At 43.4% G+C, this 23867-nt stretch overlaps 1 protein-coding gene across 1 annotated transcript in view; it reads left to right on the forward strand.

The window, feature by feature from the left end:
• LOC100543947 overlaps positions 1–23867 on the forward strand; it is a 79579-nt gene that overhangs the window by 32133 nt on the left and 23579 nt on the right. Inside the window, exons 11-20 of the mRNA XM_019620679.1 lie at positions 5464–5556; positions 7667–7811; positions 9952–10255; positions 12962–13068; positions 14435–14533; positions 15555–15709; positions 17055–17202; positions 20490–20621; positions 22063–22257; positions 23470–23796. Coding sequence (XP_019476224.1) covers positions 5464–5556; positions 7667–7811; positions 9952–10255; positions 12962–13068; positions 14435–14533; positions 15555–15709; positions 17055–17202; positions 20490–20621; positions 22063–22257; positions 23470–23796 — 1705 coding nt within the window. The remainder of the gene's footprint in view (positions 1–5463; positions 5557–7666; positions 7812–9951; positions 10256–12961; positions 13069–14434; positions 14534–15554; positions 15710–17054; positions 17203–20489; positions 20622–22062; positions 22258–23469; positions 23797–23867) is intronic.

Consider the following 23867-nt stretch of genomic DNA (forward strand, 5'->3'; position numbering starts at 1 on the left):
GAGATGCAGCAGAAACAGTGCTTGTGCAACATTCAAAGCAAGAGTGGAAAACAATCTGACAAACTGAGATGCCTCAACAGAATAAGCCAGGTCATGCAAAGAAACTTTTTGGGTTCTTTGCTTTTGCCTAGAAATGAGGATGCCCTTTCCAAACTAAACATTTCCACTGGTTCCAGAACCTTCTAGAGGAGAAGCTGGAGGGGAAAAAAAGACATTTCCTTCTGCTCCTCTCCATACAATACATCCTGTAGGAAATGTACAGCTGTTATTTTGTATTTTACGATGAGCCTGACAAGAAGACCCTGAGCTGTACAGTTTGAATACTGTGACACTGTTTCTGTGCTGAGCATCATGGCTGCTGAGCCTGACGCCAAAGCTCCAAGGACTTGATCGCTGAGCTGCTGAACAGAGCATCAGAGCACTGGACAGGTGCATGAGGGAGGTAAAGGACCCAGAACAGTACCTCCACATCCGTTTGCCCAGATGAAAGAGTCACTGGGGTGTTGAGACTTGCAGCATGGCACACATTGGCCCCTATGACCGACAGCTCATCCAGGTGGAAGTGGTAAAAGAGGAGATCTGTTCATCTTGTCCTTTGTTTTCCAAACTTTGCTTGTGTCTCATCTTGACCTGAGTTGGCGTAAGGGTCCGGCTTTTGTCTAAAGCACCTTGAATCTGTTGTGCAGCCTGATAAAGTCATCTCAGTCGCTTTGGTGAGAGCACTTACGTACATCTCGCACGTCATTTGGCTGATGAGTCCATGTGGAGATGAGTCACCTGTGGGTGAGACATCCTGGGGCCTCTTCTATATGCATTTATATAATTGAATCCCGAGCTACACAGCTGTATCTCAGAGGCTTCATGAGGCAGAAGTGGAAGTTGACATCCTGCTGCTAGCTGAGCCGTGGTAGTTTGTCATTGGTATCTGTAAGTAGAAAGCCTTCACCTTTTGGATGGAGGAAGGGCTACAGTGATGTCTCTCTGAGCTGATATAGCATAGAAGACATAGCTTGGGGAAGAATAAACCATTATAGTTGTTCACTTTTCCTGAGATTTGGAAGCTCACATATAAATTGTGGCCATTATCAATTATTGCAGAAGACAGCAGTTTAAAAGGACCATCAAACTAATGTGCTTAGCCATTAGTACTGTGCGTGATGGGCAGAAGAGCTGGAAATGAGTCTCATCCTTTTCTGTGTTTAAGACATCTTTGTTTATTCAAAAGGGAGGTAAGAGGAAGTGAAATGCATCTTCACACTGTCTGCAGTGCAGTTACCAGAACTGCACATTTTCAGTGACAAACTCCTTAATTAGCCCTCTCTGTCCTCAGCTTTCTGCTGCCTGCCATCTTCCTGCTGCTCTTGCCTGTTTCCTACGCTGGATCTGGAGCAATCTGATGTGAGCATGCAGAATGGGGAAGGAAAGGTGTGAAGAAAACAAACTTTGTGTTAATCTGGGTTGCACAAGGAATACTGCACTGATGCATTTGGATTCGAGATGGTGGAGAGAGCAGAAAGTTTGAAGATCATAGAATCATAGAATGGCTTGGGTTGGAAGGGACATCAAGGATCACGAAGCTCCAACCCCCCTGCTGCATGCAGGCCCACCAACCTCCCCATTTAATACCAGCCCAGGCTGCCCAGGGCCCCATCCAACCTGGCCTTGAACACCTCCAGGGATGGACGGGGATCCACAGCCTCTCTGGGCAGCTGTTCCAGCACCTCACCACTCTCTTGGTATAATAGGATACTGCAGTCTAACTCAAGCGTACGATGCAGAGTGTCACATCAGAAGTAAGCCTTGCCTGTGTGTAGTGTTGAGGCCTTTGCTAGATTGAGACTGCTGGTACTTTATCTGCTGCTGTGGTCAGTGGAGCTGAAAGGAGATGTTACATATGTACAGGATTCACAATCTGACTTTGGAGGCAGTGGAGGATGCGGCATCGTTCTGAGAGGGCTTTAGGTGCTGCCTCAGTCAGGGCAGCTGAGCAAGTCTTTGTATTGGAAAGCACTTTGTGTGCAAGGAGATGAGGTGGTGGAGTACATAAATTCTTCCTACAGTCCCTGTTTTCCTGCTGTGGCTGGGAAGCAGTCTAGAAAACTCATTGCAACTTGAAAGACTCTCTTAGATCATCTGACAGCAAAAGCTATTTCTCTGTTCTCAGAAATGAGAACAGAATACACTGTAAGCAAGAAGAAGAGACGTTGGATTTGGTCATACTTCTGTATGACAATTAAAGATTCATGCTTTTGCTGTACGCAGCTCCGGTCTTCTCTGAAATGTGCTTATTCTTGTTTCTGCTCAGTATTTTGCTGTGAATTTCCTTCCCATAACTGTCTGGCTTCATCTTGGTAATGCTGTCTGAAAGAAAGCAGTGGCTCTGGGTTTCTTTTTAATGTTCTTTGAAGAACGATATGTGTTCAATCCTAGGTGTGTTGCAAATTGATTCTCTTTCTACTGTTTTAAGGCAGGAGAAAGAAACTGTCCCTCCTCCCTTCAGAGAAGGATAATTTTTGACAAAAATGAAGAATACCCATAATGGGAGGTTGCAGAAATGCCCTTCAATTCCTGCTCTTTCTGATAGCAGCAATGCATATGGAGAGGGTATCAGTCCTGTAAGAAACTTCATTTATTACATTTGGAGGTGGTCGTGGAAGTGGTGATGGCAAAGTGATTTGGGGCTTGGAAGCATGTCAAAACCAAGTCAAAGTATCCCAGGGGCTCCTGTAGCTATTAGTGGCTGAGTGCAGGGCACCTTTTCTCCCTGGTGTAACGCCTATACTGTGAGACATCAGATTATTTGAACATTTTGCAGTCTTACAGGAGAGGCATTTCTGGGTAAGTATTGAAGCTGGACTGCTCTTCACTGTTCTGCATTGTGCACGGGAAGGGAGACAGGTCAGCACTCAGATGACGCATCAGCTAGACTGGGGGAGACTTTCTGAACTGCTGTGTTTGCACTGGAGCTCTACAGCTCCTGTAATATTGTTGGAGGCATAAAAGAGAGAAACTGGCCCTGAGGTGAAACTGATGCAGTTCTCCTGCCTGCCCTGTCTATCTTTGTGCAGTATTGAAAGTAGCACCAAAGATGAAAGTAGCTTAGAGCTAAATAGTGTCAAAATCACCAAAATTATTTTGGGAGGAGTAAGGTCATTCAGCTACCTGGGAAGGATCACTTGTGCATTATGCATCAAATAGTTGTTACGATATTGAGAGGAGCTCTGACTCGATGCAATTCTCTGCTACATGCATGGGAAAGCTGTTTTCTTCCTAGGCATTGCATAGGAAGGTGATCTCAGGCATTTCCCTCCACTCTCACATTTTTGTGAGACTAGACAAAACAGGGGCTTTCATACTGCATCATCTATGCGTATTTCCCTACCCAAGGGGGAAAAAAAAAGGATTTTCTGGGAGATCTAAGACTTTTCAAGCTTCACTTTCTGCTGCTTTGTGAAATCTCATTCAGGTTGGCTGCTAGAAAACAGAGTCTGACAGATCATAGAAACAATCTCCTGTGGGATCGATTCCCTAATAAGTATGGCCATGTCCCTGTCTGATGGGGTGGGAGGCCAGCATGCTTGCCTTGCATCACAGCTGATCCACAGCTTGCACTTTGAAACTCTTTAAAGATCAGCTTTACCTTGGGGTTCCCAGCTTGTATCCTCTCTGTCTGGGTGGTTATAATGAAGATCTCCATGGAAATATTGGCTGGAGTGGCTTTGACCACATTTATCCCTTATCTTTTCTTTCTTGGAAGTTTATAGTCTTGGCATGCTCAAGGAACAGCTTGAATAAGTAAAGACTGGAGTCTTGCTACATATGTGTTTTGAAAGGCTTGTTTCATCCCTCTGTGCTGACTGCACAATGCCAGCATTGCATGCAGGAGCTGGCATCGAGTATTGGACCAAGAGAGGATCTTCCATATCCTTAAACCAGCGGTTTTCTTCTGTTATTTTCCACAGTGACCAAGTGTAATATCAAGGCTGATGGGCAATGAATTGCAGGATGAAATGAGCAAATCAGTGAGAGATGTCAAAATGTTCATTTTTGTATAGTTGTGGTGACTGAAATCAGGTGAAAAATGAAATCCCCAGTTCTGCTTTTAGGCAAATACCTTATGAAGCACAGTAAAGTATAGTAAAGGAGGAAGCTTAAAAGTCTGCTGAAGCAGAAAGGCAGATGTCAGGGGGATTTTAATATTATCCAAATTCATTTCATTTCCCAGTTGTTTTTAAACATCTGTAGGATGAAGCGATTAATTTCTTTGCCAAGCAGTACAAGAAAAAAACCACAAGTAAATTACAGCATGATAAGTAGCTCATCCTCCAGAATGGACACTTCATGCAGTTGGTCCATTTTCTGTTCATAGTCAGTCTTGTTGAGACCTTGTTGAAATAATTTTTTTTTTTCTTTTTAAAAGGTTTTGCAGCACATGAACCAAACTACACGAGGAGACAGATTTGTGGCTGTTGAAAATCAAAGCAGAGACTTGGAATAGTTCCACTATTTTTTGATTTGCACCTCCCAAACCTAATGCCTCCAAAGGGACGTTTTTCTCAGTTTTGGGATGAATTGTGCCAGTGCAGAGAGACAGTGCTCTGTGTAAATGCATCTGTATTTCTGAAATGCCTCAAGAGAAGCATAGCTATGAATATCACTTTTTCCCAAACCAGAACTTGACAAACTTGTCTTCCAGAAGCTGCACTCCTTTCTGGGCTATGGCCTTGCTTATGAGGCATTACAGTCACAGCAAATTCTCGTGAGTGACATATCCTTAAACATCCTTAAATTTGCACTTGTACAGGTTGCTTGCTTGGCTGCCCAGAAAAGGGATGAGAAACAAAATAAGGTGCTGAGATTGGGAAATGCCACATTTCTTTAGCGCTGTGACCTAAATGCCAGAGCCTTTTGCCTATTCAGGAGCAATGACACGATAAGACTTACACATATGTGCTATTACTGCTGACATGAACACAGGAAAAAAACGTCCTGTTTTGGTTACAGCCATATAGAAAATAATGCAATTCTTTCCCTGTCCTTCAGTTTGGTTTGTTTATTAGAGCATTTGCTTTACAAACTCTTCTCTGCTGGATTCCCAGCGTGATCATGGAGAATCAAGGCCTCAAGCTGCTGAGCCTGATCCTGCAGTGCTTTTTACACACAGCTCCTGTTCACGTTGGTGGGCAATGTCTATACTGCAGGGCCACAGTTTTGGGCCCTAGGAAGGCTCAGCCTCTCAAGAAGCAGCTGCAAATTCATGTTCTTGGGATATAATTGTAGCTGGCGATAGTGATGCAAGAAAGCAAATTATAGGGTAACAGGACTTGGCTAATAACTCTAATCCATTAATGTACATTCTTATTATTCTGTAGCCATAAAACTACTCGTACTGATTTTTTCCTGGCTCTTGATTTGAGGGATCACAATGACATACAGGTAAGAGCCACCTTGCATGTGTTTCAGGCAGTGGAGAAGGTGTTTCCAGTGCCAAGAGGATTTTACTGGCAGACTGCTGAAAGTGATGAAAAAGACTTCCCTAATGGCAGTGACACGGAGGTAAAATAAATGAATAAACTGATCATGTTTAAGTGACCTGGAATATTTCACTCTTTAGGTTGGGTACAAATACTCAAGGTATTTTTCACTCAAACTTGAATGTATCAACTGAGTCTTTTGTGCCATCAGTATTGATGTTCTGATTGCACTGAGCCACAAAAGATCTGGCTATGAAATATACAGGTGGAAGAGATTGCTACAGAAAGGAAGAGAGAAATTCTGATAAGCCAAAGCTACATGACTGTAAGTCAGCGTGCAACTTTCACATAACTTATGCTCCATCTATTGTCTACCTTAGCTACAGTAACTTTCTGTGTTGGGAAAAAAAAATCTATATACCCAGAAGAAGAGAAGGTTAAGGTAACTTGAATTAGCTCATCTTTCCCTCTATTTAGGAACGCACACCAAAATGTACAGGACTTGTACCCATGTTTGTTGGGTAACTGTGGTAACTCACCTTTTTTAGCTCTTGTGCAGCACTACGTGGCATGTTTGTTCTGACAGAGTTCAGTTTCAGTTAGGATTGACTCAGAGAGATGGAGATATCTTATGTTCTTCCTGACAACCAGCAAGTTTGGCTGCTGACTGAGGGTAGGTAGCATGTACCAGGCTTGCTCCTGGAAGATACCTGAAGTCCACAGTTACTTGTTAAAGATAGTGGGCGCTTGGCACAGTCAGGAAATACCTTGTGTCTCGTTACAATTCCTCGGTGTGCCTCAGAAGTGGGTGCATACAGAACATGGCACAGCAAGGGCAGGATGCTCCATGAGGAAATGGCACGGCAGGAGGTAACAGCAAGGCAGGGTGCAGTCAGATGTTCCCCAAGAAGGGCGGAGCAGGACCAGCAGCAGTAACCAGGGTCAGCCAAGAGTCCGTAGGGACCAGGCCAAGTAGGAAAGTCAAGTGAGCAGGTTAGGATAACAGCCAGAATCGGTGATGTCTGAGGCCGGGCGCAGGAAAGCCTGCAACAATGCTCAGGGGCCAAAGCCAAGTGCCTGGCTCCCAAGCTCAGGGAACCAGGCAGTTGCTGAGGCTTTTCAGTGTTGGACAGCTGCAGTATCAAGGCTGGCCTGGAGCCCAGGCAGCTAAACCCTGGGGACTATCGGAGCTGCTACAAAAACGTGCTTCCTTACTGGCTGCTGCAAGCATTCGGTTAGTATCAGGAGAGCTTGAGCTAGATGAACATAAAGAAAAAGAGCCTTTATTCCTAATTGGTCCATTCTCTTATGATTTAAATAAATTTATAACTTCATTTATCATGATATTATAAGCCCTGTTATGCGTTTATGGGGGAGTAGCGTTTCATTTAAAGTGACCAGGAGTGATGAATTCATTTTGCATTCAGTGCAGACATAAAGCTTGCTGCTGGCAATAGCACCGTGTGTCTTTACACTCAGCAGAACCACGCACAAATTTGAGGCCAATACAATCATGCTTGTCTGATCTGCACCCAGACAATTCATTACCTGCAGTGTGTGAAGCACCACCCAACTTTCTGGTGTAAAGACGTGCTTTTTGAAGCAGTACGTTTCTTTTCATAGGGAAGTCCAGAGCTCGAAGTTGTTTGTTTTCCTTTAGGTTACAGACATTCAGTACATACAACTGTATGTCTTTCTATTTGCCAAGATGAGCTGAATTGGATTCATCTGGTAAAGAAAAGTTCAGAATGTAAATCTGGGGCAGTGTCTGTCTGATTTATTTTTTATGTTAATTTTGGCATTTTTGTAGGTATAAAGAAACAACTAGTCGGTCTATTTTAATTTAGCCATCTTTCTGTAGCGTGCAAAGTTAAACAGCAGGCGTGATGCACTTTATTCTCTGCCCCAGAGAACGTGCAGTTTTTTACTGGTAGGTTTATGTGACAAAAGGCACCGTTGTATCAGCAGTAATACATAATCATTATTCAATCACAGCTACCATACTTATTCAATCTGAAGGTAAAAGCCTACTGTGCTGAACTGCATGTAAGCACAGAAGAAAAGCCTCTTCATAGCTCTGATAGTGCAGGCAAGGCATGAGAATTAAAGGTGAGCAGAAGGAATGCAGCTGTGTGGTCATTGTGGATTGGAAACATTTTGGCTTATCCCTCCACTGTGCTCTTGCTGCTCAGGTTGCCATGGTATTGCCGTTGGAAGCTCTCTCCCGAAGATCCCTAGCTACCCATCACATGTTGCAGCTGGCGCTCAGCTCTGGGCTGGATACCTGTGGACTCCACCTGCTCTGCTCTCAGCGTGATGTGCTGCTCTCTAGCTCAGGTGAGGTCTAGTTTTCCTTCAGAGATTCCATCCTGTGATGGTGCAGAGGGGAAGAATCAGCTGGTGCTGCGGACCGTAGGGAAGAAGGTAACAGGTTTCCAAGAGCATCACATCAGTGCTTGTATCTTTGCTCAAAGAAGTGATAGAAAGGAGCAGCACAAGGTCTCTTATCTATTCCCAGTGCTGAATATTCCCCAGTTGAATTTTTAGCTCTCAATATATTTTTGTGTCTCGAACCACTTTCTTTTTTCCTTTGCAGAGGCTTTCCCAGATTCCAGTGCTCTAAGCTCCAGGTTTAGGCTTGAGCAAATTAGATGCACTAAGTTTCCATGGATTTTTCTGGAGGTTTTAGCTGTAGATACACCAACCTCTCTTCCTCATTTGCCCCCCTTCCAACCCTTCTGGGACTTCAGTCTTAACTTCTTCAGGAGCACACGCAAAAGGAAACTACTGGCCATTCTGTAACTGACATTTCAGTGATGGCTTATCAGACAATGCACGTCAGAATTTGTGAATAGAAGACAGCCTGAGATATGACAGCAAAAAGATGAGGCAAACAAAAACTATATTGGGTCCCTGATGTCAAACCCCGAAGCCTTTAACATCAGACACCAGTGTTTTCAAATATTTGCCTGTGCCAAGTCTTCATATTTTTCCATTTGTGAAGTAGAGATAATGAAACCTGTCTCAAAGCGTGTACAGCAGATTATTAGTTGCTAATGGAATATAACCCTAGAACAACAAGCAATTATACTAGCAGCAAAATGCAGAGATGGCTTCTGATGTACTGTGGCTAGTGCTTTCTTTTAAGCCAAAAAGTTCTCCTGAAAGGTTTGTGTTTGACACCATAGTGAATACAGGCAATCAGTCTCTACTGGGGAAAGTTCTAGGCAGACTGAGAGAGAAACAGGCTTCCTTCTGCTTAGACAGAAGATGAATGCAGACCTGCTTAATTAGAGAGAAATTCTGCAGTCTTCCTACCCTTTTTTACATCTGAAAACCACAGAAGCAGACTGCCTTAAAAATGGGATTGCAGTTGTCTCAGCACTGTGCACGTAATACATTCATGCTGATAACTGGAAAAAATGAAGGAGAACTACAGAAATGAGTAAGAAAACCATAAAATCACCAGTCATTAAGAGCTGACAGGCAGCAGATCTGCTTCAGTGCTCCCAACTCTTACCGTTATTAACATTTTGTATGAAGAACAATTAATTTCAGCTGAGAACTGCTCTGTGAGTTTGAAGATTGGATTTTTACTCTTAGCTTGAAAACTTTAAAATGATTATTTTAAATATTTTCAGACCATTTCTCCGTTCTCTACCTGTTCTGGAGATTTATGTTCTGCCTTCTGATTCTCATGCAGCTAGTGATGTAAATGAATACATTTAAATGTCAGGGAAGAGAATGACAAGTCTTTCTGCTTTTGTACAGTAAGAACTGGAGAGGAGCCAAACTTGCTCTTTTCTGGGGTTACTTATTGAACCCCAACAGTACTGACAGTGAACATGGAGAAGGGTTTGTCAGAGGTGTAAGGAAGAATTATTGCAGGAAATAAGGAAAGCCACAAGTCCTGGAGGGGAAATAAAGCTGGCTTAGCAAATATTGGGATACATCTTTATACAACGTAGGACAAAATCCTTATTATATACAGAGGGAAATAAACTAGAAGAGATGTATATGGATTTCCAGCCTGTGATCCTCTCCCTAGTTTTCCCATATCTGATGAAGATTACAGAAAGTATTCGTCTTCTCAGGGCCATATTCTTGCCCTGTCTCCCCTTCAGACCCACCAGCCTTCCTTGTATGAGACAATACACAGCACCAGAAGTTAAAGTGCTGGCTTCTAACATATCGACTGCTGCTTAGTAACTAACCCTATGCACAGCCTTATCCACAGCAAATGTGCAGCATCCCACTCTTTTTTTCTCTAACAGGTAAGCTACCTTGAGCAGTCTCAGATTTACAGTTGGGTAAAAATGTGCAGCTGGTTGCCAGTGTAGCACCCACAGGACAGGTAACCTGTAGGTTACTTTGTCTATGCCCAACTATGACAGATCTGAAAAAAGCACTGGAGTGGAATGAATGACCTTGGGGTGGGCTGTTCCATGTTTTATTTGAATGCATTTGTCTTTCACAGGAAAACTGCTGCCTCCCTATGCTTCAGAGACCGACGAGGTGCTGCCATTAGGTGTGAGAGGGCCTAAAGGAGTTAGCACCATGCAGAATATCACTGGGCCATCAGACCCGCAGCTGGCTGGCATGACAGACTGCAGCTCCATCAGTGCCATCTACTGCACGAGCCACGCAGAGCCTCTTGTCTACCTGCCCCAGCAGGACAGCTGTGTGCGCAGGGAGCTGTGCCTCTGGTTTGGAGGGAGGGCTGCTGATGCAGCACTGCATGGTGGCATCCTGGATCCGACTTCCAGATGCAACAGAACAAGGTGAGGGAGCTGGCCTGCGTGTTTTTGGGTGATGGTACTTCTCCCAGGCAAAGCAGTGCGGAGGACAGACAAGCACACAGTTGGCATGCTTTGTCTTTGTTGGTTTTCTGCTAAAGGTCTCAAAGAACAAGAGTGAAGGATGGAATCTGTACACTTTTTCAATTTTCACATGGGTTACTACAGTCTATAAAAGCACCTCTCTCACAACGCTGTCTCCCCTCGATATGTCAGGTGTGGGATTCCTACAGTTGCCTCCCATCAATTCTTCCCTGGAAGACCTTCAATTCCTACACTTGCAACACCTGGGCACCTTCTGTGTTAGGAATGGCTGATCAGCCTGGTTTGAAAACTTTTCTAGCTCTGCCTCGTGTTGGAAGAAGGCTGCAAGATTGCGTGCCATCAGCCTGTTCTCCAGGTGCAGCTTTGCCCTGTGTCCCTTTCGTATTAAGAGATTGGAGATAAGGAGCTTCAGATGGAAAAGGTTCTTTGGAGGATTATAACAGAAGTATGTGTGAGAATGAAGGATGGCTTATAAACTCTTAAGCAAATTAGCATGAATAAAAACAACTCAGGAACTGGTGGCATAGCAGTGGGGTGCCAAAAAATTTAAGGAATTGGAAAGATTCAGGAGTCTGGAATCTTGCTCTTGGATGCAGCTGAGTCTAGCTGCAGAAGGAACTGGGTTATTAAGTAGCTATTAATCCATCATGCACCCTTCAGCAATTTGTATTCTACTGTGCATAACTAGAAGGACGCAGGCTGTAGCTCCCAAAGGCTCACATTTCTGTTCAAGATAGCCAAACCTCTCTAATGTTTTTTATTCTTAAAGTTGCTTGGTTTGTGACATTGGTGGTGGTCTGCCATAAAGTTTGCTCTTGGCCTTCCTCAGCAGAACAGATGTGCATGCATCAGGGAAAAGGAGTAGGGAGGAAAGGAGAAAAGCTTCTGTTCAGCTCTGAAGCCAGCACTCAGCAGCCCTTTCGCATTGTCCACAGCTGCAGGAAAGCAGAGGGAAGCTGGGTCAGTAGTCTGGGGATACTTTTGGCAGTACTCCTTCCCAGCACTTTTTTCCCTCAGTAGCCTTCCTACAGTGTGCAATCATTTACCTCCTGACAGCCCTGCTACTTCCCAGATGGAGACTCAAACCTGAAACCCAGGAATCTCACTCAGTCCTATGAATCCTCTTCCTAAATGAAGAGCCCTGCTGTGCTCAGAGGTCCCTGTCCTGAAACTGCTGCTGCAAAGACACATCTGGCCTGCAGAAATCAGAGAAAAGAGGCACTTGCAATTTTTTGGGCTTCTGAAAGACACCCCTTGGGTTTTTCCAGGCAGAAGTGGATCTGGGCCTCAAAGCATTTGGCCTACAGTGCTTTATCAAAAGATTTGGCCTAGGGCTTCAAGGAATTTCCAACAACTGGGGTAATATGAAACTGAGACGCCCTTTCCTGGCTGCTCTACAGGGCTGCGTAGTAATCATGCGGAGTGCCAGCCTCTGCACTGGGTTTTTTTAGGCCTTAGGCATCTCCTTTCAATATTACTGAATTAAAGATGTGTTGGTGTGATGGAATTCCCCTGCAGAAAGCTCAGGCAGTGCCCTGAACCTGCAAGTTCTGGGCAGGTTATGAAGTTCCTAGCTGCTCAGTGCTGTGCGGCACACTGTTGGTGGCAGAGAAGGAGGGGTGAGGTGCTCTACAGCCCTCCTGGTGCTTTCTGCCGTGGGGCAGAGTGCACCCACGTAGAGTTAATCTGATGCCCACAGAGGGGGTTATGTGTCAGAGTTCGGCTTCGTTTCCTCATGAACAGCAATTCATCATTTTTAGTTTTATGATATGTAAAACTCAATTTGGCCAACTTTCATTCTTTTTATTTATTTTCCTCAAGGATGCTTTTTCTCCTACAGAGATGATGAATTCTGCATCTCTGGTATAACTCAGCCAGTCCAGAGTGGTGCTACGTTCTAGAAGTGTGCCCATCTCCTAATGCTGGTAATGTGACCCGCTGGGAGATCAGAATACAAGCTGCACCTCAGAATTCAGTTTGTCAGATTTTACTTGCAAATACTAGTGGCTTCTGTCAGTCTCCTGGGAGTGAACAAGCAGGATGTATTCCAGCCAACTCAGTAGCAGGGGAATGAGGCAGACAGGTTTGCCTGAACAGCCTGCATTTCACAGACCTAACCAAACTGTTGTGCAGACTGCAGTTTGCCTTCTCAGTCCCTGGCTTTCAGAACCACACCTTATGTTCACTGTGCCATAATTTGGTCTTTTTGGATATGCAGGAATGTGGAGAGGTTTCACTGTGATGAACATCTGTGACAGTCTTGATGGTGCTTGTTACCCAACACGAAGCAGCAGAGGAGTACCGTGACTGATTTAAAACTACTTAAGTTCTGGCTAAAGAACCAAAAGTAAATAGCAGCTGTGATGTATCTGTGGGGTAGGAAAAACACTGATAATGTAGGCTGACATATTTTTTTATTTCCAAACTGGCCACTTTGTATTAGGTTGTTCTTTTGAACAAAGAGACCCTTGGAGGGAGTAATAGAAGAGACAGTCAATCGGAGAGAACCTGGTGTAGCTTATGTCATTAGCAGGGGGTTGAAATGGCTTTTCCATTACAGCTTTCTTGACCCTGGGTCTGTTGCAGAAAGGGGGTTGGACTCAGAACCTGGCACGACACCTTTTAATATCTACTGTTTTTCTTTAGATCTCAGAGTCCTTCGCCAACTAAAGCAGAAGCAGATGAGGAAAAGGATTGTCTCCAGGGCATGGTGCAGTCTCGACCTCCAGCAGTGCTTGTCTCACCTACCAGCGGTTTGTCATAGGGACCTAATCTTGAGGTTTTACGGTTCTCCTTCACTGACAGAGTTACCTCACTCCAGTGCACCTGTTTCAGGAAATTCTGCCTTACTCAGTGTTGTGATCTGGCCAGGTCCAGAGCCAGAAACGAATTTCTAGTGAAACACAGTTGCCTAAAATGAAGTGACAGAGAAGTGTTATCACATCATCCTCCTCATGGGAGCAGCTGCTTGAGTCCTGTAGGCTGCTTAGGTTTCACTTAAAAAACACACACACAAAAACTCCCACAACAAATTTGTGCTTGTAAGGGGGCTGTTTATCAAGGAACTACTGTGATTACCTAACAGTGTCCTTAAACTGCTTGCTTAACTGATCAGAAACCAACTCTAGACCAGTCCAGGTAGCTGAATGTAATAGGGTATGAAATAGTTAAGAATTCATTCAAGCCAGGACTGGCTATGTAATCAGAAAAGCAAGCATTTAATGGGACTAACGTTAGCTATCACCTGACTCCTCTATCCAAGTGCCCGTTGTAGGAGCAGTCTTCTAGCTTCTACATTTCTATGTAGCTAGCAGCAGCTTGACTGTGTTCAAGGGAGCCTACCAAGGCACTTGGTGTTAGGACTGGCTATGAAGGATGTGAGAGGTGTCTGCTGCAGATGGGCACTGTGCTCATCATCTTCTGTAGTTGGGCCTGGCATAGCAGATCTCAGGTGCAGGTGATTATGAGACAGTGCTATTAGAACATTGCTATCACGTTTCTACTTCCACAGTTGAAAAGATTTCCACAGGAAGAAGGGGGGGTGGGGAGGAGCAATATCAAAAAGCACAGAGGGGTGTGGAATCTCAGCTGTCAGGGAAAAGATGACTGGAGGAAAATAGGATCATACTGACGTAGAGAGAAGGTAAAGAAAGTTACATTCCTAAAGGAAAGAAGTTATGAGAAAGGAATGAAAACGTAAGATGAAAAGAGGGGAAAGTGACATTAAAAAATGGAAAAAGGAAAGAAAGAAAGAAAAGTCTTACCTTTGCGATGCAGTCTTTTGTTTAACTGGGCATGTTAATTCAAGTAGCTTGGCATACAGCCATTGGCTCCATGTTATTTGGGATTGGTATTGATGGCAGCTGGTTGCTGCTGATGGAATGACTCACATTTTCTGCCTCCCCTTCCTTTTATGGCTATTAATGAGTCACATTTGATGTGGGCTGCTCAGTTATACTACACCACGTTCCATCTGTATTTGGGCTCAGGAAATCATTTTCAGGCTTTTCTCCTCAGATAACTATCATGACTCTCAAAGAGAAGCCAAAAAACTGATCTGGGAGCAGACACCCTATGGTGTGTTAAGGAGAGGAAACATATACTTATTCCTTCCACCAGGTCTCCAGCAGCTTCTCCTTGAGATGGAAAGATGCACCCGTGCAGAGCATGCAGAACAAATATGCTGCTCCACCCACAAGATGTATACACTTCATCCCAGTAAGAAAAGTTTTACTGACCCTAGCAGATTTCCCATTAGTTTGGGATGTGTGCATGTGAGAAGAAATGTTTGTTTTCTTTGAGTGTTATTTACTAGAGATGAACCAAAATCTTACCACCTGCAACCCTGAATTTTGTTTATTCAGAGCTTTCTTGGCTAGTTACACAGATCTGCCACCCTGTTGGCGGTGAGCTTGGAGTTAAACATAAAAAAACAGAAGTTAAATAATCTGAGATTCCTACCCAATATAAACTCTAGTTGCTTCTATGGAGTTGTCTGGGGTGAGGAATACAAGCAGAGCACAAGTAACCAGACCTAGTGGCTGAAGCTTAGGTAGGAGGGAAACTCAGGTAGAAGAGAGCAGGCTGGTGCCATTAGGATCACCAAAGACAGGAGTCTGTAAAGCCACAGGTGGTACTAAGCCAGAGTAGAGTAACATCATGATCAGAGGCTGGTCCAAAGATTCTGTAGCCTATGCCATGTGCCAGCCTCTGGGATGAAGAGTGAAGACTAAAGAGGTTCATGCTGGTCAGGGTGGTGTAAATTGTGGTCCTGCAGAGAGGAATAGCTGAGATTGCCTCACACGCCTTGTAGTAGACAAGTCAACAGCCAGTCTTGACCTCATTTAGTTACTCATCGCTTTGGCCAGATTTATTCTTAGTCTTCTGGGGCTCTAAGTGTTGTCAGCTTGCTCAAACGCAGCCTGTTGGGGGTGGACACACAGCCATCATAGGGACTGAGAGCACAGATATCTCAAAGATAGATGAGTAGCTCGTAGATGGCTAGATAGACTTTATGAGATAGAAAGTCTGGAGTAGATGATTCACAAAGAGATTACTGATAATGCCATAAGCTTTACTGTTGTATGTTGGCTTCTGATAGCAGCCATTGTAAGATGGATAGAAGAAATAAACCGTGAAATACAGTGTCTCTATTTGGGATGTGGTTCAAATAGGATCTGGCTGCTGAGAGTTTCTTTGCAGTAATACCACAGCTTTTCTTACCTTCTCTTTGATCTAGGGGACATCATTTTGACAGTGTCACCTCTGGTACCTCCTCATGCGTATGGTAACGTGATTTCAATCTGCACTCGTCGAGGGTTTGCTCTGCAAGGAATCAGACAGCTGCAGCTTTCACACAAGCAAGCCACTGCGCTGAGCATGACAACAAGTCAGGTACCAGACAGAATGCACTGCTTGGTTGTATAACTTGGCTTCACATTTTTGAAACTTGCTATGTTGTAAGTTTATGGATGTGTGAGCTGACACTCCTTTAGTGTTCTCAAGGACACTCGTCATCTCTCTGCTTGCTAGCTAGCCAGCACTGGTGTTCTCTGTATTCCTGTGAGTGGCGTTCTGGTTACTTTCAGTGCTGACGGTTTGGGTTTTTTTCATTAGTAAGAAAATCCCACTAGGCCTAAGCCTCTCATTGAACCTAAGCATAAACAGGCTTGCTTCTACTAAAGCAAACGTTAATTTTGCCATTGATCTCAAAATAAGAAAGAACAGACAGTAACCTCATAAATGAAAATAACAATTTCTGATCTACAAACCTGTATTCAGGAGAACAGTCTTTGTCTCACAGACTGATGTATGATTATGTGCTTCACAGTCCCTCTGGGTCTGCTTCTGGCCTTTCAGCATGAAGTAGTCCCCTCATTTAATGCATTCAGATGGCTTGCAAGAAAAGCTTTCCTATAATCAAAAATAACCTTTTTCTTTCTCTCAAGCTCTGTAACACGATAGATTTATTTGAGTTGAGTTAGAGTGAAGTTGGCATTTTGACATGTCAACCTAAGGAAATAAATGATCGTAAATGCAAAAATACACTTGAACTTGTAAAAGAAGTCCATTTCTGTACTTCTTACGCAGTAAATCACCCAGGAATCCTATGACGCTTTGTCTTACAAAGGGCTGTGTTCCTTTACTTCAAATGTTCATGCTTAGAGTTGTTTCCTACGTTAATAAGGAAATGTATCATTCTGCAAACTAAACTGCACAAAAGCCTTCTTTTCAGCTTGTTCTCTAATCAAGCATGAGGAAGAACACTTTCCCTGCCCATAATATCTTGTAGAATAAAAGCAATGCCTATTTATGGAATACTACAGCAAAAATGGGCAGATATCTGGGGCGTGCTCCTAAATGGCTATTTCAGAAGATAGCAGCAGCAGAAATTATTGTTTTAGTGTGTTCTCTGGTGCTAAGCGTTTCAGGACTTGGGGTTCAAGATCATTTTTGAATGAGTAATTTAGAATGCTACCACTTATTCTCTGCATTTATAACCATTGTGGGTTTTGTTCAGCCCAGTTGTAGAGCAAAACATTTTATATTAAGTCTTTTCATGAGATTTAAGTTGAATTCCTCTGTCTCGTGAAGAGATGACAAATGAACACCTAGTTAATGGAAGTTAATGTGGTTCGACTGGTGTGCTGTATCTTCATATGCCATCATAACCATTTGCTTGAGCCCCGTAGAGATTAAATCTGGATTTAGTAATCTAATCTGGTCCTCGTTATTTCAGATCGCTGTATTTTGCCCTAGCAAGATTTCTAGTTTTCCTGAGAACAGTTCTGCAAGAGGAGAGCTTTCTGCTGAACCACACGTGCACTGTCTTGTCTTGTTGCTGAGAAAGGAGGATGCTAGTCATCATATTCTTGCATTGGTAAAAGGTAATGCTTTCACTTCCCAAAAACCTCAGCAAAGAAGGTTTGCATTTTAGAGCATTTGAACTTAAGGTTAAAAGCCTTGCCAAATATGCTACACTGTGGGAAGATTTGAAGATACTGGGGCCTGATAGTTTTGCTGTCTGAATCTCCAGGCCCATTTTTCTAGATCAGCCACTTCTACATATCCTACACAGCAGATTGATCTTTGTCAATTACTTGATCTTTAGCCCTGAATTCCTTTTGAGTTTAGAATCATAGAATAATTTATGTTGCAGGCTGCCCAGGGAGGTTGTGGAGTCTCCTTCTCTGGAGATATTCAAGTCTCGCCTGGACGCCTACCTGTGCGACCTGGTGTGGGGAGCCTGCTTTGGAGGGGGGTTGGTCTCGATGGTCTAGAGGTCCCTTCCAACCCCTACAATTCTGTGATTCTGTTGGAGGGGGTGACAGAAGGTCAGTCACCCGATGTCCTGTTCAACACAGCCTCAGCAATGAATTCAGACCAGGATGCTCAGGGCTTTGTGAAGTCAAGGTTTGAGGATCTACAAGGGCAGGAATTCCACCACCTCTCTTCCAATGCTTTACTCTCCACATACAGAACTGTTTTTCTCCCCTTATGTCAAAGTGGAACCTCCTCTGTTTGAATTCATGACCCTTGTCTCTTGGCTTCCCACTCTGCACCTTTGTAATGGGCTTGGCTTCATGTTTTCTCTTAGGTATTATTACTTCCCAGAGAAGTAGGCTACCAAAAATATCACACAATCCTATCAACCTCAGCCCGGAATTCTGTGTGCTTGTGACTTCCAAGCATCTGAACTGCAACTTATTTTATATGTAGAGACTGCCGAAAGAACAGAAAAGTAGCTGCCTCAAATCCTCTTAGTTGATTCAAACTCTGTTCTGATTCTCTGATTCGGGATGAGAGTTATTTCGTTTTCTTAAGGGTAAACTGACATTGGCCTTAAGTAGGGAAAATCACAGACAGCAGCAGCGATCAGCACAGAACAGAGAACCCTGACCTGCTTGCTTCTTCCTGCCCTGGCAGTGGGCAAATTGCCTGCAGCAGGACAGTCCATTCCAGCGTCTGTTTTTTCACAACCTGCCTTTTAGACTGCTGTGATAAGTGGGTCACTGTAGCCTGAACAGTTCCAGAACAGCTGCTGACCCTTCCATTCCACCACAGCAGCTTGCTCCTGAAGGAGGCATTCATCCATTGCCTTTTACCTCTTATAATCCATCCACAATAGAAAGGAACATTTAAAGTTTTTGGAGGAAAAAAAAAAAGCTTCGAGAAGTCCTCTTCTTTTTCTTCTAAAGACCATCACAATATGTTCTGAAAACATATTTAGACACCATGGATTAATCATGGCAGACTAATTACAGCACCATGTCCCCTACTGCCTGCAGACCTAAGGAAAGTTGCTCACTAAAGAAATATAGCTTCTGTTTTTTCCCTCAAAAAGTGCTGCAGATGGCATTCAAAGTGTTTGTTTTGCACAGCAAAATTTGCACTAGAAATATCTGTGTGGACACTGGGACAAAAAAATATTCAGGAAGGGTAAAATGTTTGCTCTCATTGTAGAGCTGTCTTTTTTTTTTTTTTCCTTTGTAGAGGGATTTTGCAAATGCCTCTTTTGTACCCTCTTTGCTTCAGAAGTGATCCAGAGAACTAGCTTATTCTATATTCAAGAGCCTTGGAGAGGAAAGTTGTTGTTGCTACATAAGCTTTGGCTTAGCTTCTGGGAAGTGTAGAACAGCACTAGGAATTGAGTAGGGTCAAAACCATACTAAGCAGTTTTGTACTTTTAATCAATAAACCCCCGATAAGCAGTCACTTCTTTGATGTTCACCGCTGCTCAATCTTCAAAGCAAAGCAAACTTCAACAGTCATTCTTGAAATGGAGCAGAGAGATAGGTGCCTATAAGAAACATTTCTGTATTGAGAGTCAACACCATCAATTTTTGACCAAGCTTTCCTTTGCTGTGTTTGAACAGGCAGCAGATAATACTCTAGGATAAGTTATGGCAAGTTACAGAATCACAGCATGGTTTTGGCTGGAAGGGACCTTAAAGACCATTTAATTCCAACCCCTGCCATGCACAGGGACACCTCTCCCCAGCTCAAGCTGCCCAGGGCCTCATCCATGGCCTTGGGTCCTCCAGGGATGCAGCATCCCCAGCTCTCTGGCAAGCAGAGCCAGGGCCTCACTACCCTCTGGGTAAAGAATTTCATCCTAATATCTAACCTAAATCTCCCTTCTTGTAGTTTAAAGCTACCACCCCTTGTCATAGCTCTACAGTTCCTGGTAGTCCCTCTCCAGCTTTCTAATAGGACCCATTTAAGTACTGGAGGGTAGCATCCTTCAGGTACTGAAAGGAAGTTTCATTTATTTTTGCCATCTGAATTTTAAAAAGCAGGTAGTTAGTTGTCAGTGGGACAAGCTCAGATCTCTGTCACTGCCACATTTGGCATCTGAGGTTTGTCATCAATGTCTACTGCTAATAATCCATTTTCCGTGCCACGCTGCAGTAAGATGTTGACAGGCTTGTAGAGTGGAAAGCAAAGATATGTGCAAAATAACTTTAAAAATAACAAACCTTAAAAAATGTCTGAAATATTGTTGTGAAACACAACCAATTGTTGTGAAACTGCACTCTATGCCAGTATGTTAGTGCACAGCCTGTGCATAGCCTGGCCCTCTGGGAAAGAATGGGAGCGATGGCTGTTAGTTTCCAGCACTTAGTACTTGTAAATGTGGAGTTAAGATATTTTCCAGACTGGGATTTACATCTATTAACCTTACAATGGCTCTCTGGCCTCGTGGTGCTGTGTAGGATGCAGAATATTGGCCTTGCCCTGATACTGAGGGTCTGGACTCAAACAGTGGGTTCAAAATTAGAGCTATCTTTTTTTGTGGGCAACAGCTTGCTTAGGACACCTACTACAGGTCAGGAGCTGTGTAGGATATTGTGTGTGTGCATTCCATATCTCAGTCCGCTGTCTGTAGCTGAAACAAATGGAGTCCTGGTCAGAAGGCAGAGGTGCCTCCAGAGAAAGCTGTGACCAGCCCTCAGTTCAACAGCCCCCTTCCTGACTGTATGTGAATATGGGCTGGGGAAGAGGGAATGATAGAACTGCATTTCATGAGGCAAGCTCAGTGTGACCCCATATAGATGTCTCTGTAATGCATCTGTGGTCAGACGAATCAAAATACTTGGTAAGAAGTGTGGTTTTCATGTCAGACTGCATCACAGGGCTTTGTGCTCCTCACACACTCTTGTTTTGTGCACAGGACTGATGAATGAACTGGCAAAGCAAGGCCTCCTTGGCAACAGGCAGAGCAGCTTGCCTGCCACAGCCAGGCTGGACTCCTCCATGTGCTTCCATGTGGCTCCTTACAGTGAGAACTTGCTGCAGATGCTGGGTAGGTAAAGGCTATGGGAATGCAGTATTCTATCTCTTGTAAGCTCTGACAACTTTTATCAGAGGATTTCCCTGCTTAAGAACATTAGGTGTATGCTCGTTCTCTACAGTAACTCCATTTAGTGTTCCAATGTCCTTCAGTTATAAAAACTCTCATTGAATGTCTTCTACTTCTGCAAAGTGAATGGAAGAATCCATGGAAAAGCAATATGTAAATAACTTTCAAGTAGATTAAATAATTTATTTTTACTTACATTTGTATTAAATATGACCTGACAACAAGCAGTGAAGCCTTAAAATTGCCAGAATTAAAAGAATCCTACCAATGTGTATTTACTGACATAGTTTCAAAGGCAAGTCAAAATATTCAAATGAGATAAATCACTCATTCAATATGTAGAACTAGGATTTGCTGAAGTGATGCACGTAGGCAGCTGTAATTCCTTCTGCAGTTGCAGACAAGGCACTTTTTCATTCCTCTTTACTCTGAAGTCCTTAATTTCAATGTATACACTTGAATTCACGTCAGTAACTCATTCATTCAAAGCTGGAAAATTGGTAAGGTTTGGAAAAGCAAGTAAACTTGTTACAAACTTATGACTCAAATGGGTTGGAGAGTCCTAGAACTACTTGTTCTATATGCTTGGATGTTACAGTAATCAGAAGTTTATTTTACTAACTATGGGTAATGCTGCTTATATACCACTGTTCTGGAGAAGAATTTTTTCCTTACATCCAACCTGAACCTCCCATGGCATAACTTGGAGCCATTTCCTCTAGTCTTACCTCTCCCTAAAACCAAACTAACATAAATTGTGAGGGGGGGAAAAAACATCCAGTGCATGTCATTCACTATTTTCTTTCATTACAAAATGCTTAGATGTGGGAATAATTAAGTACATGGGTGTTAATCTGTACAGTTGCTTAAATATTCGTGCACTTGAAACAGTATAGAATCAAGCACAGCTTTCTGATGGGACTGGGAATTCTGTGCTGTTCCTGTTAGGACAACGGATATGTGCATAATACAGTGTCTCCTGCTTCTGTCCTCAGTTTCATGCTGTGTAATCTCCTAGAAGTAACCAAGTATCAATTTAATGTAAAGCCAAGCCTTAGTTATCAATCTGAAATTCATGCCTTAAATCATTTTGCTACAGATCTATCAACACTGTTTAACAGTGTGAATAAGGACAGCAACATTAGGGTTTGAGTATATTTGCTTTACATGCCAAAAGCAATTCCAGTTCAGGAGTGTGACTAATTAGTGAGGATTTGCTGTGATTCTGCTCCTCACGTGTGTTTCTTTTTTCAGCTGTGCCGAGCTGCAGCATCGCAGTGATGCACTGCCTAAGAGAGAATTAGCCAGTTCCTTTTTGCTAAACAGGAATGGATGTTTGTTTGTGGGCAGTAACTACGTTTATTTGGATGATGTCTCTGGACAGGAGGAAACTTCAGTGCAGTTCCAGACCCGTGTAACATTCCTCTGGATTTCTTCTGCAACCGAATATTTGCTTCCGATCCCGAAATGGAGCAAGTAGTCCTGCTGACACTGGTTGGGATGGATGCTATCAACAGTGCTGGAGAACTCCTTTGCCAGATCCTTCTTCCTGGGAGCAATAATCAGTATCAGAATGCAGGTGATTGCTGGCAGCTCCTGGGGAGGGCTGTGGAAGTTAGTCAGGAAAGTTGAGCCTGTCTGGCTGCTTTTGTCATAGCCAGAAAGCTTTGAAGAAAGAGATCCATACTTGAACAAACGATTTCTTCATTTACCTGCCAGAAGTGCTGAAGAATTTGTCGTGGCTAGATAGTGGGCAAGGCTACTTTCCATTTCACACAGGTGGGCATTTTCTTCAGAGAGGGTCAGAATAGTTCCAATATGTGCTAAGCCTTTTATGTTTTCCCTGTCTTCTAAGCAGTGAGAGAGAATGCAACTGTGCAGGGAAGGCACAGCAACAGGAATTTGGAAGTCACAAATTCTATTATTGCTGGTCCACTGACATCCTTTGTGACCAGAAGCAAGACAGCACACTTCTTAATGCTTCATTTCCTCATGCAAAGGAGGAATAATGACACCGTCCCATGCATTAAATGATCACAAATGATGAGTGCTGTCAGGTGCTAACAAGATGAAGATTGTATGTAATTTCATGATGCAGATTGTATTACTGTGCAATAATGCAGTCACTGTCCTAATAAGGGGCAGAAGTCTGACATACTGTCTGCTCTCTTATTCTATGTCCTGTTCTCTTGAAGTGGGACTGTTTAGTGAGATCTGTATCACAAAGAGGAGATTCCAGCTGCCTGAAACTTCCAGCATCCTGAACTCATTTGACCCTCTAAATATCATAGAATTGTTTGAGTTGGAAGGGATCATTAAAGGCTGTCTGGTCCGAGTCCCCTGCAGTGAACAGGGTCACCTACAGCTCTGTCAGGTGCTCAGAGCCCAGTCCAGCCTGACCTTTAATGTCTTCAAGGACGGGCACTCACCACCTCTCTGAACAGACCGTTCCACTGTTCTACTACCATTATCACACAAAAAAACTTGTTTTCTTACATCCAATCTAAACCTCCCTTGTTTTAAATGTCTCGTTACGTTGGAAATAAGACCACTTTACACACAATGTTAAGTTGCTCTAGAGACAAATCAATGTTAAATTGTGGTTTATTATTATTTTTCCAGTTTTTCCGTATCTGCATTACAGTCTATTTTGGGTCCAGCAGGGAGTGAAGTCAAAGCAACTTTGAGACTTGTAGTCTAATAAATTAGAACACTTGTCTCCAAAAGTACTATGACTTTTATGAAACGTATGCTGTCAACTGATACTAAAAACATTTTCCTTGACTTGCAGAAGGACCTGATTCAGGGTTTGAGCTTCTGGGTCTCAAGTGGTTGCCCCGTCTCACTCGACATCAGGCAAAAGAAATAACCCCTTTTGAGGTTGGAGATGCTTCTTGGAGGAGAAGCCTTGATACACTGATGTCTAATCCAGTCCTTGTGTGTGCCTTACGGCGGATCAATGCCTTCCAAGTCCTTGAAGATGCATTAAAGAGATTAACACAGTGCAGGGAGGAGCTAAGCGAAAGTGACAGTGCTCTGCAGAGAGTAATGGCCTTGACCCCAGAGGTAACCTTCAGACAAGCCATCCTTTTCTTCACAGAGAAGGATCTTGTAGCTGGTAAGCCATGCTTTTATTGTTTACAGTGATCTTAGATACAGGGTGTATGGGAATTTATTGAACTTGGATGA

Source organism: Meleagris gallopavo, chromosome 16 (assembly GCF_000146605.3).
Source record: "Meleagris gallopavo isolate NT-WF06-2002-E0010 breed Aviagen turkey brand Nicholas breeding stock chromosome 16, Turkey_5.1, whole genome shotgun sequence".
Taxonomy (NCBI): Eukaryota; Metazoa; Chordata; class Aves; order Galliformes; family Phasianidae; genus Meleagris; species Meleagris gallopavo.